At 43.2% G+C, this 17,670-nt stretch overlaps 2 protein-coding genes and 2 long non-coding RNA genes across 4 annotated transcripts in view; 2 read left to right on the top strand and 2 right to left on the bottom strand.

Annotated features, from left to right (window-relative positions):
- LOC135553271 (WD repeat-containing protein 93-like) overlaps window positions 1-2,381 on the bottom strand; it is a 47,576-nt gene extending 45,195 nt beyond the window's left edge. Inside the window, 4 exon segments of the mRNA XM_064985445.1 lie at window positions 962-1,026; window positions 1,744-1,972; window positions 2,122-2,348; window positions 2,351-2,381. Coding sequence (XP_064841517.1) covers window positions 962-1,026; window positions 1,744-1,972; window positions 2,122-2,348; window positions 2,351-2,381 — 552 coding nt within the window.
- A 567-nt stretch (window positions 2,382-2,948) lies between these two features.
- On the top strand, window positions 2,949-5,663 carry LOC135553288 (uncharacterized). The gene is made up of 3 exons (XR_010457575.1): window positions 2,949-3,017; window positions 4,211-4,313; window positions 5,081-5,663. It is a non-coding gene; the product is annotated as an uncharacterized LOC135553288 (long non-coding RNA).
- LOC135553282 (uncharacterized) lies at window positions 4,987-5,699 on the bottom strand. Its single transcript, XR_010457574.1, has 3 exons — window positions 5,630-5,699; window positions 5,274-5,347; window positions 4,987-5,076 (listed from the first exon to the last, which is right to left on the bottom strand). It is a non-coding gene; the product is annotated as an uncharacterized LOC135553282 (long non-coding RNA).
- A 5,765-nt stretch (window positions 5,700-11,464) lies between these two features.
- Window positions 11,465-17,024, top strand: LOC135553294 (solute carrier organic anion transporter family member 3A1-like). The gene is made up of 2 exons (XM_064985464.1): window positions 11,465-11,576; window positions 16,087-17,024. Exons 1-2 carry the CDS (start codon window positions 11,544-11,546, stop codon window positions 16,567-16,569), a joined length of 516 nt encoding a protein of 171 aa, XP_064841536.1. The 5' UTR covers window positions 11,465-11,543; the 3' UTR covers window positions 16,570-17,024.
- The last annotated feature ends 646 nt before the right edge of the window (window positions 17,025-17,670 follow it).

Consider the following 17,670-nt stretch of genomic DNA (forward strand, 5'->3'; position numbering starts at 1 on the left):
TGAGCCCAAGCTGATGTGTACTCCTCGGCCTATACATGAGCCCAAGCTGATGTGTACTCCTCGGCCTATACATGAGCCCAAGCTGATGTGTACTCCTCGGCCTATACATGAGCCCAAGCTGATGCATACTCCTCGGCCTATACATGAGCCCAAGCTGACGTGTACTCCTCGGCCTATACATGAGCCCAAGCTGATGTGTACTCCTCGGCCTATACATGAGCCCAAGCTGATGTGTACTCCTCGGCCTATACATGAGCCCAAGCTGATGTGTACTCCTCGGCCTATACATGAGCCCAAGCTGATGTGTACTCCTCGGCCTATACATGAGCCCAAGCTGATGCATATTACATTTAAAAAATACATTTCCTTCATATCATAATGTTTCTTTACACCTGTCTAAAATAAATTATAGATGTATTGTGATGGTGTATATTACATGGATTTAGACTTTTCTTTAAAAATGTCCACATCAGTGGCTTGTATGCGTGGAGGCCTGGAGATGCTACATGTGTTTATGTTAATTAAAGGTTAATTACTGTAAGACCGGCAGTCATTTGCATGACAGTTACCGGCTGACAAAATGTAATGACTGCCACAGCCCTAGTCCCAAGGATTCCGGATAGCACTAACCTCACTCACAACTGTGAGCTACATACTCCTTCATCTAGCCTTGCTGGTGCTCAAAGTACCTTCTGAATGCTGCCCCCTAATGGTCGGATGTTATAATGGAAAACTGACGAACTGAATTCCTAACAATAACATATTGTGATAAAAACAAAACTGAATCAAAATGGTCATTAAATAATTATGTATTTTTCACTTAACCCTTATTTGACAAGATCAGTTGACTGAGAACACACTCATTTCCAGCAACGACCTGGGGAACATTTACAGGGGAGAGGACAGAGGAGGGACAGAGGGAGGATGAATGAGCCAATGGAAAAATAAACACCAAACTTACTGTTTCATTCATGACTTTTATCAGGTGGCTGGTTTCTGAGTAATAAGCAAACAGTCTGGCAACACCTACAGTCAGATGAGGTGTAAGAGGAAGAAGTAGAGGAAGAGAGGAAGGAGGTGAGGAGTTGGAGGAAGAGGAGGTGGATGAGGGAGAGGAGGAGGATAAGGGAGAGGAGGAGGTGAGAAATTGGTAGAAGAGGAGGGAAGGGAGGTGGATGAGGGAGAGGAGGAGGTGAGTGAGGCGTTGGAGGAAGGGGAGGGAGAGGAGGAGGAGGTGGGTCAGGAGTTGGTAGAAGAGGAGGGAGAGGAGGTGGAGTGAGGAGATAGAAAGAACAACTAGAATAGTTTTGTTACCCATAGACATACGATATAATAGTGTAATTCTGTGGTGTTACCATAGAGATATGATATAATAATGTTCTGTTTAATTCTGTGGTGTTACCATAGACATATGATATAATAGTGTAATTCTGTGGTGTTATCCATAGACATATGATATAATAGTGTAATTCTGTGGTGTTATCCATAGACATATGATATAATAGTGTAATTCTGTGGTGTTATCCATAGACATATGATATAATAGTGTAATTCTGTGGTGTTACCCATAGACATATGATATAATAGTGTAATTCTGTGGTGTTATCCATAGACATATGATATAATAATGTTCTGTTTAATTCTGTGGTGTTATCCATAGACATATAATATAATAGTGTAATTCTGTGGTGTTACCCATAGACATATGATATAATAGTGTTCTGTTTAATTCTGTGGTGTTACCCATATCATCCAGGGATGCCAGCAGGTAGGCCATCTCCCCCAGACAGGTGATGTGAAGAGAGGTGATCTCTACCTGGTCCTCCTGCCACACTGGCACACAGTAGGGAGAGGAAGAGGAGGAGGTGGTGATACCCTGGGGCAGAGCCATAACAGACAGGCCGTGGGGGTGACCCAGGAAGATGTACCTGCCATCCTCAGAGCAGGCCACGCAGTTGGTCCTCACAGGGAGCTGGGAACAAACACAGGATATGTGTTGGACAATCATGTGGTGAACACAATTAGACTGGGTTTTATGCATCAAGTTTCATCATGTCAATAACATAACAGAAGTTTTATGAGGCTAAAAGAAGATAAATGAGAAAATATATGGGTTTGTACCTTTACGTCCCCTGAGACCTGCATAATGGGTATAGTTTTAATAGCTTGCTCTGTGACCCTGACAGTTTCTCTCTGTGAGATGAAGTCCCATGCCCTGTCTACAAGTCTGTCCAGGACCTTGTCTATCATTCTGAATGGCTGGGGGAGCTGGTCCTGGAGTTGATCAGGGTCACTCAGGAACAACTCCTCCTCGTCATCACCGTGGCCGCTGTCGGGGGCTCGGGGATATCTGCAGGCCCTTTTCTGATGTATACCGGCATCCTGCTGAGAAAGCGGATATGTCGTAATGTTATCAATACCTGGGAAGGTTAAATACTGATGTCATCATACCCCTTTTGATCGATCAACCAATCAAGAGTGTTCTGCGTTAACACTGATTGAAAAGTTTTCTTGCCCGAGTTGCTAGCTAGTGTCGTTTGTCTCCTTATTAGCTAACGTTACGTTAGCATCAGTGGCATTGGAAACAAACATTGTGAAGCTTTGCACACAGACTTTTCTCAAAATTATTCTGCCAAGAGACACAGAAGTACTTGCTAGTTAATATACTGTCGGCACAAAAGAAAATCACATTTGGCTTCATTGTTCACTTTGAAGTTACTATTACCTTTCACGTCAGAAATTGGCTAACCAAAGCCCGTCCTCAACATATGATCCTTGCTAATTTGGATCTTTGGGACATCCCAAGTTGAAGTTGAAAAGGATCCCGTAAAGCACTGACCTTGCAACACATTTCCTTCCGGTGAGTTGTGTAGCGTCGTCATGACAACAACGCCTCCCTTAACTCTGCTGCGTGGAACCAACCGTCATGCGCTCAAGCGAACTGGCTACCGAGAGAGATTACTGGCTACCGAGAGAGATTACTGGCTACCGAGAGAGATTACTGGCTACCGAGAGAGGTAACTGGCTACCGAGAGAGTTAACTGGCTACCGAGAGAGATAACTGGCTACCGTGAGACAACTGTTCACTGACCATTTTACTCGCCCTAGCAGAGCTGGTTAGGCTGGTTTCATGTTATCCAGAGCGTTGGTGACTGCAACTGTGATGCTGGCAACAATTTATGTTTTGCCAACGTTTACTGACACCGAACATATTCAAAAGGTGTTGAGAGACCGAGGTAAAGACAGTTTCAGGTTGGATATTCGCATGTAGTTTTCCTTACGTCCACCAACAGCAGTTAGGGACCGTCAACATAGTGACAAATCACACAGCTCTTTAACCATTACTCCTAACACTTTCCAAACTGGTTGTAAACTAACCCGATGGCATAGACACACATTGCACACCTTTGAGTTTGACCATTTTCATCTCACAGGGGTTTACATGCATTTTTCAAAATGTAACATTTCATTAGCTCCTTGGTCATGTGACCTAATGTCCACTGACTACCCTTCTATTTTGCACACTCTTGTTTGTGTACTGTAAAATCACGCGGTGTAACATACATTTTTCATAGTTTCAAATTTGCAAAAGCCCTTGGTCATGTCAATTGCACACCTAAGAAGCATGCAGTGGATATGCACCAATATTGCATAACCTCTAGTCATGTATCTTCTATATTGTTGTAACGTAAACACGTACATCGCCTTGGTCCGTACAATTGCCCTTATTTTAGCGCACCAAAAACGTAATACTTCCAGATCAACTGTAATGTCAATACCATTGTAAAGCACAATTTCTCCCCTTTCCAACAAAATCAATCACTTGACCTAAACTCTGCCCATTTCTGCATAATTCAAGCAGGCAATGAGCCCCGTCGGGTCTTTTTAAAAATGGCGGGTGGGTAATTGAAACTAATGCGTGATAGTGAGAAGGACAGATGTTGTGTGGGAAAATAGCTTTTTTCACTAAATCTGTCCAATTTATCACCTTATCGCCTCTAAAATGTAAATAAAACACTTTAAAGAGTTTATATAATGTGTCATTACATACCTATTTGAACGTTTGTGTCGAATTCTAATCGGGTTTTTAGGGCAGTGCCAAAGTGAGCTTAGAAGTAAACAGCGGCTTTGAGAATGATGATCGCATGCAATTATGAAGCAAAAAATGACTAGGTATCCCCCCCTTACTGTCCATTTCTTGTTTTTAAAGGATGATAGAAGTGCTACACCTGGTGGAGAGAGATTGTAAGACAGAAATAGTAGCTTTATGCGTGCTGTACGTTACGACATGACACGTCAAGATGTAACGGAAGGTCAGTTTTTAAAACTTTTCTCCAATACTATAGAGCCATTACCATGTCGATCAACGCTTGAATATAAACCTAGTTCACACCCCCGATTTTGAAGTCAACACAGTCGCTACAGTCCCATTCGTTTTCTTTGTAGCCTCGTTTGAATATCACGGTTACGCACATTTGTATGGAATGGGGTGAGTTTACGTTACATTAATATTAGTTTGAAAATTAGGGGGTTCAGTCCAGTGTTGTGTTTACCCTTTTCTTTAATATTTATCTACAATAATTGGTAGTTCTAAGTACTTATTTTCCCAGTTATAATTTATTTTTCCACAGTATTTAACAGTGGTACACAATAGGACAGAGACAGATAATATCTCCTTTCGTCGTTATATCAACCATAAAGGAAAAGGGCAAAGTACGAGAGTCATGCTAATAATTGTCCAAAGCAGGGATGGAGAGTGAGCTGGTGAGGGAGGCTGGTTAATACATATACTGAACATGTAACCACAGTAATGGGGGCCAGGAAATCAATGAATAAAAATGGAATATTGACAAATTAAACAGAAATCGTAGACCTTTAATGTTTTCCAACATGTCAACAGACACTTAACTTCAATTAAGCATGAAACATTTCACAATGTTAACTTTCTCTTTATCCCTGGTTGATGTACATTTCAGAGCCTCTTCAGTGTGGATGGGGTATAGCATAGTTTTCAACAACAAAGACTGCACTTCCAGTTTGTGTTCTTTACTCTGTTGAACTCTTTTGTCTTCATTCCTAGTTACAGCACATGGAACCACCGTTGGCAGCCAAACATCCAATCAAAGCAAAGCAGAACACGTTATAAATCATATCAAATATTAATGCAGTATGACCAATGACAAATTAGCCATCCATTGTGTTATATCGTGAATTGTCTGACATGCCGTTACTGTTGTCAAAAGATTATAAACATGTTAAATAAAGTTACTAACCCAGTCAGTCTTTGGGCCACATCCAGGTTCTTTATCAGTGGCCCACATGAAGCAGTTGTTGGCTTTGTTGAACCCTGAAATCATAGGCATGAACTGAACATATGGCTGTCCCAACTACATAAAAATAAAGAATTGACATTTACTTTGTCATTATATACCAGACATTTTTAGTATATCCTCAGCCATTTCTTTTCGCAGTTGCTCCATGTGTTTTTGAAGGTTCCATATCATTTTGGGATGTTGGGGAAGTTCTGTGCAACTTCCTTGGACATCTACACCAACAAATAAAATAGAGTTTTTGACCTAATTGTCACATAACAGCTAACCACTCATTATTGAAAATCTAACTATCAAACCTGCATTACAAAGACCCCACAGCTGAATGTGTCCTGATACACTTTATGTCCGCCCAGTCGTCTTTTCCATAGCAGGATCTTCTCATTTTGAAGTTTCTCTTTTTCTGTAAAAATAATGGAATTATGATTAGTTATAGGCAAATAAATACACAAGCCAAATGTGTATGCTGTTTTCCTTATCACTATATTCTAGTAGTAATTTATTAGTAGAGGTAATTTCCTTTATGCCCCATTCTACACACAGCCTAAATTGTAGGCACTGAACCATTTACAGGACAATAATAAAAGTAGCATATAGGATCCAACCCTCACAGAGTGAATAAACGTAGAGCGTTTGTAGACTTTAAGAACAAAAATATGAAGTGACATCAGTACGTGCTTAAAGAAAGAAAATCATATCACAAAGATCACAGATGACAGTGCCCACCCAACTCACGGCCTGACCAACTAAAACAAAGAAATAACACAAGAACTAGGGTCAGAACGTGACAAGTTGAGTAATATTCCATGTACCAACACTACATGTAGGACGGACATAAGACATTCCCACATACAGTATTTATTTTTCACCTTTATTTAACCATGTCCTAATTTACAACTGCGACCTGGCCAAGATAAAGCAAAGCAGTGTGACACAAACAATAACACAGAGTTACACATAGAATAAACAAACGTACAGTCAATAACACAATACAAAAGTCTATATACAGTGTGTGCAAATGAAGTAAGATTAGGGAGGTAAGGCAATACATAGGCAGTAGTGGCGAAATAATTACAATTTCACAAATAAACACTGGGGTGAGATGTGCAGAAGATGAATGTGCAAGTAGAGATACAAATGGTGCAAAGGAGCAAAAGAATATATAATAAATACAATATGGGGATGAGGTAGTTGGATGGGCTATTTACAGATGGGTTACAGTGGTGCAAAAAAGTATTTAGTTAGCCACCAATTGTGCAAGTTCTCCCACTTAAAAAGATGAGAGAGGCCTGTAATTTTCATCATAGGTACACTTCAACTATGACAGACAAAATGAGGGAAAAAATCCAGAAAATCACATTGTAGAATTTTTTATGAATTTATTTGCAAAATATGGTGGAAAATAAGTATTTGGTCACCTACAAACAAGCAAGATTTCTGTCTCTCACAGACCTGTAACTTCTTCTTTAAGAGGCTCCTCTGTCCTCCACTCGTTACCTGTATTAATGGCACCTGTTTGAACTTGTTATCAGTATAAAAGACACCTGTCCACAACCTCAAACAGTCACACTCCAAACTCCACTATGGCCAAGACCAAAGAGCTGTCAAAGGAAACCAGAAACAAAATTGTAGACCTGCACCAGGCTGGGAAGACTGAAACTGCAATAGGTAAGCAGCTTGGTTTGAAGAAATCAACTGTGGGAGCAATTATTAGGAAAATGAAGACATACAAGACCACTGATAATCTCCCTCGATCTGGGGCTCCACGCAAGATCTCACCCCGTGGGGTCAAAATGATCACAAAAACGGTGAGCAAAAATCCTAGAACCACACGGGGGGACCTAGTGAATGACCTGCAGAGAGCTGGGACCAAAGTAACAAAGCCTACCATCAGTAACACACTACGCCGCCACGGACTCCTGCAGTGCCAGACGTGTCCCGCTGCTTAAGCCAGTACATGTCCAGGCCCGTCTGAAGTTTGCTAGAGAGCATTTGGATGATCCAGAAAAAGATTGGGAGAATGTCATATGGTCAGATGAAACCAAAATATAACTTTTTGGTAAAAACTCAACTCGTCGTGTTTGGAGGACAAAGAATGCTGAGTTGCATCCAAAGAACACCATACCTACTGTGAAGCATGGGGTGGAAACATCATGCTTTGGGGCTGTTTTTTTGCAAAGGGACCAGAACGACTGATCCGTGTAAAGGAAAGAATGAATGGGGCCATGTATCGTGAGATTTTGAGTGAAAACCTCCATACCAGGCGGTGATGCAACCAGTCAGGATGCTCTCGATTGTGCAGCTGTAGAACCTTTTGAGGATCTGAGGACCCATGCCAAATCTTTTCAGTTTCCTGAGGGGAAATAGGTTTTGTTGTGCCCTCTTCATGACTGTCTTGGTGTGCTTGGACCATGTTAGTTTGTTGGTGATATGGACACCAAGGAACTTGAAGCTCTCAACCTGCTTCGCTACAGCTCTGTCGATGAGAATGGGGGTGTGCTCGGTCCTCTTTTTCCTGTAGTCCACAATCATCTCCTTTTTCTTGATCACGTTGAGGGAGAGGTTGTTGTCCTGGCACCACATGGCCAGGTCTCTGACCTCCTCCCTATAGTCTCGTCGTTGTCGGTGATCAGGCCTATCACTGTTGTCATCTGCAAACTTAATGGTGTTGGAGTCATGCCTGGCCGTGCAGTCATGAGTGAACAGGGAGTACAGGAGGGGACTGAGCACGCACCGCTGAGAGACCCCTGTGTTGAGGAGCAGCGTGGCGGATGTGTTGTTACCTACCCTTACCACCTGGGGACGGCCCGTCAGGAAGTCCAGGATTCAGTTGCAGAGGGAGGTGTTTAGTCCCAGGGTCCTTAGCTCAGTGATGAGCTTTGACGGCACTATGGTGTTGAACGCTGAGCTGTAGTCAATGAATAGCATTCTCATGCAGATGTTCCTTTTGTCCATGTGGGAAAGGGCAGCGTGGAGTGCAATAGAGATGGCATCATCTGTGGATCTGTTATGGTGGTATGCAAATTGGAGTGGGTCTAGGATTTCTGGGATGATGGTGTTGATGTGAGCCATGACCAGCCTTTCAATGCACTTCATCGCTACAGACGTGAGTGCTACAGGTCGGTAGTCATTTAGGCAGGTTACCTTAGTCCCTGTGCCCAAGAACACTAGGGTGGTCTGCTTAAAACATGTTGGTATTACAGACTCGGACAGGGACAGGTTGAAAATGTCAGTGAAGACACTTGCCAGTTGGTCAGGACATGCTTCTCAGTGCTAGAGGCGTCACTACAGACCAACACTCTGCGTTGTGTAATTTTAATTAGGACGCTGCCACAACTGAAGGTCTGCTTGTTGAATTATTTTTATTTGCCCTGCACACAAAGAGACAACACACATTATGTTAACCCTTGGCGCAGTCCTAGCTCTCAGGCACCTTGCTAGCTGGAGGTCAGGCAAAAGAGAACGCCAAAAGGAAATAACAGGTGCTGCGTGCACACTTTCAATGCACGACAGCACACCATACAATACAAGCAAAATGATACAGAACATAATTCAGACAATATAAAGACATACCTGCACACGAAGAGACAACACATAATTTAGACAACATAAAGACATACCTGCACACGAAGAGACAACACATAATTCAGACAACATAAAGACATACCTGCACACGAAGAGACAACACATAATTCAGACAACATAAAGACATACCTGCACACGAAGAGACAGAACATGATTCAGACAACATAAAGACATACCTGCACACGAAGAGACAACACATAATTCAGACAACATAAAGACATACCTGCACACGAAGAGACAGAACATAATTCAGACAATATAAAGACATACCTGCACACGAAGAGACAGAACATAATTCAGACAACATAAAGACATACCTGCACACGAAGAGACAGAACATGATTCAGACAATATAAAGACATACCTGCACACGAAGAGACAACACACATTATGTTAACCCTTGGCGCAGTCATAGCTCTCAGGCACCTGCGCCAGCACATGGACACTCACTCAAACACTGTTCCAAGTACTCTAGTTAGGGAGCTTTGTGAAACTTGTTAACATAAATCTTTATATTATCCACATTGTAACAAACTTATGCTAGCATAACAGTACACTGTGTAACATTATGACGGTTTTATATTGAACAATTTCGGAGCCAAGGACAACATACCTTGCAAGCCGAAGGTCAGGCAAAAGAGAACAATAAGGGGGTATGGGAATACAGATAACCCGCGATGGGCCAAACCAAAATATACAAAACTTTTACAATCACATGTATGTACGATATTGATATGAAAAGTGTTTGTACACCAAAGAAAAACATTAGCTGTGCAGCTTTAATTAAATTAAAAAATACACTGAATTACTATTATTATTATCAAATTATTAACATTCCCTCTTGACCTGGCCTATTTGAACTGGTCCTTGTGTGCAACTTGGTGCATAATCTAGGGGAACAACATCACACTGCTACATATGTATATAGGGCAGCAGCCTCTAAGGTGCAGGGTTGAGTAACCGGGTGGTAGCCGGCTAGTGATGGCTATTTAACAGTGTGATGGCCTTGACATAGAAGCTGTTTTTCAGTCTATTGGTGCCAGCTTTGATGCACCTGTACTGACCTAGACTTCTGGATAGTAGCGGGGTGAACAGGCCATGGCTTGGGTGGTTGGTGTCCTTGATTATGTTTTTAGCCTTCCTGTGGGGCGGCCCGTCAGAAAGTCCAGGATCCAGTAGCACAGGGTGGGGCTCAGACCAAGAGCCCCGAGCTTAATGATGAGCTTGGAGGTTACTATGGTTTTGAAGGCTAAGTGTTACTCAATGAACAGCATTCTTACAGAGGTATTCTCTTTTCCAGGTGGAATTGGGCAGTTTGCAGTGCGATGTCGATTGCATTGTCTGTGGATCTATTTAGGAGGTAACAGATGCAAGCAGTAGAATCCGATTTTAAAAAACATATACAAATACACCATATGGAACAGCGGGGACTGTGAAGAGACACACACACACAGGTACAGAGTAGCTGTTGCCTTGGCAATGGGGATCCCTAATAAATACAAATACAAATGTAGAAAATCAATACTTGGACACAGTCAAATTGTATTTGTCACATGGGCCGAATACAACAGGTGTTGTACCGTGAAATGTTTACTTTACAAGCTTTTAACCAACAATTCAGTTCAATAAATATATTTACTAAATAATATTTACAAAATAAAATAAAATATAAAATAAAATAAAAAGTAACACAAAAAAATAACAATACCAAGGCTATATACAGGGGGTACCGATACCCAGTTGGGGGTACAGGTTAGTCGAGGTAATTTGTACATGTTGGTAGGGGTAAAGTGACTGCATAGATAAGAAACAGTGAGTAGCAGCAGTGTAAAAACAGGGGGGCAGGCAATGTAAATAGTCTGGGTAATCTCGTAAAGTTTAATATAGTCAGGAATGGATGGACTACTTAAATTTAAGATGTGATAGAGATGAAAGGGAGAGCAGAGAGCTAGAAAAATGGACTGAGAAAAAGGCAGAGAGAAAGAGAGGCAGAGCGAGAGAGCTTGGGGGTGGTATTTTGGTGCAGGTTATCCAGCTGCACTAAGAGAGGTGGCTACGTAGTAACGAACCACGCATGGTACGGTGTGTGATCATTGCATTTCTCTGTGAAAAACAACCTGCACGATATGGAGCCCTGGATTCCGACTGTCTGCTGTTATGGAATTTGATCATTGCCGCGGTTAGAGATATCAATATACCGTCGGCGGAAAAAACAATCTCCTTCAACGTTACGTCTGATGGGAGGCATTCATTCCTGCTGGAGCTGAGTCGACGCACCAGGGATGTTTAGAAGCCGCCCGGACCCACCAGACCAATAAGGTCTTCAGAATAATGTATGGCCGTTTTCCGACCATGTTTATGGTGTGTGGACATACTGTAGCAGGGTTAATAATTCGAACCGGCTAGTGACAGCTAGTTCTCCTGCAATAGACTAAGTTATCTCGCTGGAAATGGTCATCATTAGACTGGATCTGTGTAGCTTCCAGCCGTACCTTTTCTGAAAGGATGCAGGTGAAAAATCAGATCTGTACAGAGAGGAGTACCGAAGACCCCGAACACGATGATAACCAGAAACATACTTCATGTTTTTCTAATATCAAAATATTTCTAGTATCGGAATGTGCGCTGATGCTGGCGCAGGGGACGGTTGGCGCGTATCTGGTAAGTTATCCTCTCAGAACGCTGTCGAACGTCCCAACCTTCCAGTGATGGGAAATCATGTTTGTTCCCCTTCACATGCGATGTAGGCGATTTTCTTTTGGTGAGAAACCGTGACGTTAGGTCAAGTGGCCCTTACATACGGAGCTCGCCAGAATCAACGTTCATGCACAACAATGTCGCCGGCGGTGTTGTTTTGTGTTCACATGAAATCAGGCTCATATCACGGAGCCTTCCAATGTCCATTGATTTATAACGCGTACGCATCAGGCTAAGAGACTGCACCAGTAGAATGGTTGCCACGACACGTAACAACGCACAAACACGTTTTTGACTGGTTCACCAGGTGACATCTGGTCTCAATATAAAATGTGTATTTTGATGGCAGTTAGGCTACATCTTCTTAACAGATTATGGGCCTCTATCGTGAGGCAGGCAGGTGGTATTCACCAGTGGAGCACCAGCATCACATGGCTGATACTGTATTTATGACAGGCCTCATCAGTATGAACCTGCAGATAAACCAACACTGCTTTTGATTATAACTGTTGGAACTCGCTGGGGCTATGATACCCATGGTGAATAATAGACTTGTTGAATAACTGTTGTTGTACCACCACCCCTCCTAATTTCAGTTGACATATTTTCAATAATGCAGATGTGGGAAATTTGATTTGAGGTGTTGGGCTGGTCTGTAGTGCAGTGCCTAGTGTACAATTAATAGTGCCCCCTTATGTCCACGCCCCCTAACCACAAGTGGTGGAAAAAGTACCCAATTGTCATACTTGAGTAAAAGTAAAGATACCTTAATAGAAAAAGTCACCAAGTAAAATCCAACTTGAGTTTAAGTCTAAAAGTAATCTGTTTTAAATATACTTAAGTATCAAAGGTAAATGTAATTGTTAAAGTATACTTAAGTATCAAAAGTAAAAGTATGAATAATTTAAAATTCCTCAGTTTAATCAAACCAGACGGCACCATTCTCTTGTTTTTTAATTTAAGTATAACCAGGGACACGCTTCAACACTCAGACATACAGTTGAAGTGGGAAGTTTACATACACCTTAACCAAATACATTTAAACTCAGTTGTTCACAATTCCTGACATTTAATCCTAGTAAAAATTCCCTGTTTCAGGTCAGTTCGGATCACCACTTTATTTTAAGAATGTGAAATGTCAGAATAATAGTAGAGAGAATGATTTCTTTCAGCTTTTATTTCTTTCATCACATTCCCAGTGGGTCAGAAGTTTACATTCACTCAATTAGTATTTGGTAGCATTGTCTATAAATTGTTTAACTTGGGTCAAAGGTTTCAGGTAGCTTTCCACAAGCTTCCCACAATAAGTTGAGTGAATTTTGGCCCATTCCTCCTGACAGAGCTGGTGTAAGTGAGTTAGGTTTGTAGGCCTCCTTGCTCGCACACGCTTTTTCAGTTCTGCCCATGCATTTTCTACAGGATTGAGGTCAGGGCTTTGTGAATACCTTGACTTTGTTGTCCTTTAGCCATTTTGCTAAAACTTTGGAAGTATGCTTGTGGTAATTGTCCATTTGGAAGACCCATTTGCGACCAAGCTTTAACTTCCTGACTGATGTCTTGAGATGTTGCTTCAATATATCCACATAATTTTCCTGCCTCATGAAGCCATCTATTTTGTGAAGTGCACCAGTCCATCCTGCAGCAAAGCACCCCCACAACATGATGCTGCTACCCCCATGCTTCATGGTTGGGATGGTGTTCTTCGGCTTGTAAGCCTCCCCCTTTTTCCTACAAATATAACGATGGTCATTATGGCCAAAAAGTTATATTTTTGTTTCATCAGACCAGAGGACATTTCTCCAAAAAGTACGATCTTTGTCCCCATGCGCAGTTGCAAACCGTAGTCTGGCTTTTTTATGGCGGTTTTGGTGCAGTGGCTTCTTCCTTGCTGAGTGGCCTTTCAGGTTATGTCGATATAGGACTTGTTTTACTGTGGATATAGATACTTTTGTACCGGTTTCCTTCAGCATCTTCACAAGGTTCTTTGCTGTTGTTCTGGGATTGATTTGCACTTTTCTCACCAAAGTACGTTCATCTCTAGGAGACAGAACGCATCTCCTTCCTGAGTGGTATGACGGCTGCGTGGTCCTATGGTGTTTATATTTGCGTACTATTGTTTGTACCGATGAACGTGGTACCTTCAGGTGTTTGGTTACCTTTCGGTTACTGGCCCAACGCTCTAACCACTAGGCTACCTGCAACCCCATATAGACCTAGTTACTATGGTGTTAGAGTACTGGCTAGGCCAGATAGCTGTATTTGTAGACCTAGTTACTATGGTATTAATTTAGAGCTGTATTTGTAGAACTAGTTACTATGGGTTATACCCAGCAGTTTAGTCTCCTCAACTTACTGTCTAGGGTTACACCCAGCAGTTTAGTCTCCTCAACTTACTGTCTAGGGTTATACCCAGCAGTTTATTCTCCTCAACTTACTGTCTAGGGCTACACCCAGCAGTTTAGTCTCCTCAACTTACTGTCTAGGGCTACACCCAGCAGTTTAGTCTCCTCAACTTACTGTCTAGGGTTACACCCAGCAGTTTAGTCTCCTCAACTTACTGTCTAGGGTTACACCCAGCAGTTTATTCTCCTCAACTTACTGTCTAGGGTTACACCCAGCAGTTTAGTCTCCTCAACTTACTAAATCGCCACATTATTCAATAATAGATGTAGATCATGATATTAGAACCCAAATGTTGACCAGAAGGCCCTAGATCAAATCAAATTGTATTGTCACATGCACCGAATACAACAGGTGTAGGTAGACCTTACACTGAAATGCTGAATACAACAGGTGAACAGGTAGACAACAGGTAGACCTTACAGTGAAATGCTTACTTAACAAGCCCTTATAAGAGGTTGTGTTCAGCGCATTTGACAAATAAATTGTGATTTGATTTGAGATGTCAACCTTATAGGCTCCTCGTCTCCCCCACACTACATAGACAGATAGCCCTCTCCTCCACACTACATACTACAGATAGCCCTCTCCTCCACACTACGTAGACAGATAGCCCTCTCCTCCACACTACATAGACAGATAGCCCTCTCCTCCACACTACGTAGACAGATAGCCCTCTCCTCCACACTACGTAGACAGATAGCCCTCTCCTCCACACTACGTAGACAGATAGCCCTCTCCTCCACACTACATACTACAGATAGCCCTCTCCTCCACACTACGTAGACAGATAGCCCTCTCCTCCACACTACGTAGACAGATAGCCCTCTCCTCCACACTACGTAGACAGATAGCCCTCTCCTCCACACTACATAGACAGATAGCCCTCTCCTCCACACTACATACTACAGATAGCCCTCTCCTCCACACTACGTAGACAGATAGCCCTCTCCTCCACACTACATAGACAGATAGCCCTCTCCCCCACACTACATAGACAGACAGCCCTCTCCCCCACACTACATAGACAGATAGCCCTCTCCCCCACACTACATAGACAGATAGCCCTGTCCTCCACACTACGTAGACAGATAGCCCTCTCCCCCACACTACATAGACAGATAGCCCTCTCCCCCACACTACATAGACAGATAGCCCTCTCCTCCACACTACATAGTACAGACAGCCCTCTCCCCCACACTACGTAGACAGACAGCCCTGTCCTCCACACTACATAGACAGATAGCCCTCTCCCCCACACTACATAGACAGATAGCCCTCTCCTCCACACTACATAGACAGACAGCCCTCTCCCCCACACTACATAGTACAGATAGCCCTCTCCTCCACACTACATAGACAGATAGCCCTCTCCTCCACACTACGTAGACAGACAGCCCTCTCCTCCACACTACGTAGACAGATAGCCCTCTCCTCCACACTACATAGACAGACAGCCCTCTCCTCCACACTACATAGACAGATAGCCCTCTCCCCCACACTACATAGTACAGACAGCCCTCTCCTCCACACTACATAGACAGACAGCCCTGTCCTCCACACTACATAGACAGATAGCCCTCTCCCCCACACTACATAGACAGATAGCCCTCTACTCCACACTATATAGACAGATAGCCCTCTCCTCCACACTACATAGACAGATAACCCTCTCCTCCACACTACGTAGACAGACAGCCCTCTCCTCCACACTACGTAGACAGACAGCCCTCTCCTCCATACTACGTAGACAGACAGCCCTCTCCTCCACACTACATAGACATTCAGCCCTCTCCCCCACACTACGTAGACAGACAGCCCTGTCCTCCACACTACATAGACAGATAGCCCTCTCCTCCACACTACGTAGACAGACAGCCCTCTCCCCCACACTACGTAGACAGACAGCCCTCTCCTCCACACTGCATAGACAGATAGCCCTCTCCTCCACACTACGTAGACAGATAGCCCTCTCCTCCACACTACATAGACAGATAGCCCTCTCCTCCACACTATATAGACAGACAGCCCTCTCCTCCACACTACGTAGACAGATATAACATTGTGTTTCTAGGTGAGTGTTCTGACCACCCTGGAGCGTCGCTTCAACCTCCAGTCCGCCGACGTTGGCGTGATCGCCAGCAGCTTCGAGATCGGCAACCTGGCCCTCATCCTATTTGTCAGCTACTTCGGCGCAAAGGCCCACCGGCCGCGTCTGATTGGCTGTGGGGGCCTCGTCATGGCGCTGGGCGCGCTGCTCTCCGCCCTGCCAGAGTTCCTGACCCACCAGTATGAGTATGAGGCCGGGGATGGGTGGCACGCGGAGGACGGGAGGGATGTGTGTTCCAACATGACCAGGACTGAGGGCAGAGACTCTGCCTTCCTGTGTGGGAACAAGTCCAACACCAACATGATGTACCTGCTGCTGATAGGGGCCCAGGTACTGCTGGGGATCGGGGCAACACCTGTACAGCCTCTAGGGGTGTCCTACATAGACGACCACGTTAAGAGGAAAGACTCCTCTCTGTATATAGGTGAGTATATCAACCTTATATAATATACATATTAATAACAGAACAACTGTTACTCGTCTCTGTATATGGAGTAGGACCACACACATTAGGAAGAAAGTAGTGACTCGTCTCTATACTGTATATAGAGGTCAGTTAACTACCACTCCCTGACCACAATAACCCAAATCACAATTCCAGCAGGTTCTCTCTGTATATACTGTAGGTGAGTAGGAATAACTCGGAGCACCTCGCTGAAACCTTCAACCAGCCCGTCAGTTTGAGGGTGATAAGGGGTTGTGCCATGCTGTCTGTGATGCTGCTTTATGAGCTTGGAGTTGAATTTGGTTCCCTGATCAGTGACAATATAACCTATTGCAACATGACTAACTACTTGTTAGTTTTCCTGTGATGTGTTTGGAAACGCACACCATAGGGCAGAGGTAGGTAACTACATTCAGCCTAGGGCTGATTCATGTCAGAGCAGATGGTTGGGAGAATGGAACATAATTATAAAAACACTCTAAATTGACCACAATTAAATTGACCCAAAAATAGATTGTATTTGAATATAACAGTAATTTCATAGCTTGATTACATTGAGACACGATCAAATTTCTTTTTTTTGCTGGATTCCTGGCGGTTTTTAGTCTTTTTGGACCAATTATTATTGAAATGTTTTTTTTGCAAAAAGCTTTGGGGGGGCCCAAAACAAATGACTGACAGGCCGATTTTGGCGCGCGGGCTGCCAGTTGCCGACCCCTGCCATAGAGGTTAAGTGCTGAGAGAGAATGATGAGGACAGTAACAGATGGTAATGAGGTAATTTACCATCAGCACAACAGGCAGAATACAGTGGCTAGTATATGTGAAGAAAAATTCAATTCAACACTATATCATAATGAGTCCATTCTTTACAACATTATCTGGCTCTAACTAACAAGTACTAGCCCTGGATTAACTCTGTCTCTAACTAACAAGTACTAGCCCCGGATTAACTCTGTCTCTAACTAACAAGTACTAGCCCCTCTGGGCTTAACTCTGTGGCTCTAACTAACAAGTACTAGCCCTGGATTAACTCTCAGGCTCTAACTAACAAGTACTAGTGGCTCTAACTAACAAGTACTAGCCCTGGATTAACTCTGTCTC

The sequence above is a fragment of the Oncorhynchus masou genome, chromosome 2, assembly GCF_036934945.1.
Source record: "Oncorhynchus masou masou isolate Uvic2021 chromosome 2, UVic_Omas_1.1, whole genome shotgun sequence".
In the NCBI taxonomy this organism is placed as follows: Eukaryota; Metazoa; Chordata; class Actinopteri; order Salmoniformes; family Salmonidae; genus Oncorhynchus; species Oncorhynchus masou.

What these genes read in the sequence shown, in the direction of transcription:
- LOC135553294 (XM_064985464.1), top strand. Translation starts at nt 11,544, where the DNA reads ATGCTGGCGCAGGGGACGGTTGGCGCGTATCTG. An exon ending in GGACGGTTGGCGCGTATCTG is followed by an intron (nt 11,577 to 16,086) that starts GTAAGTTATCCT and finishes TTGTGTTTCTAG; the next exon opens with GTGAGTGTTCTGACCACCCT.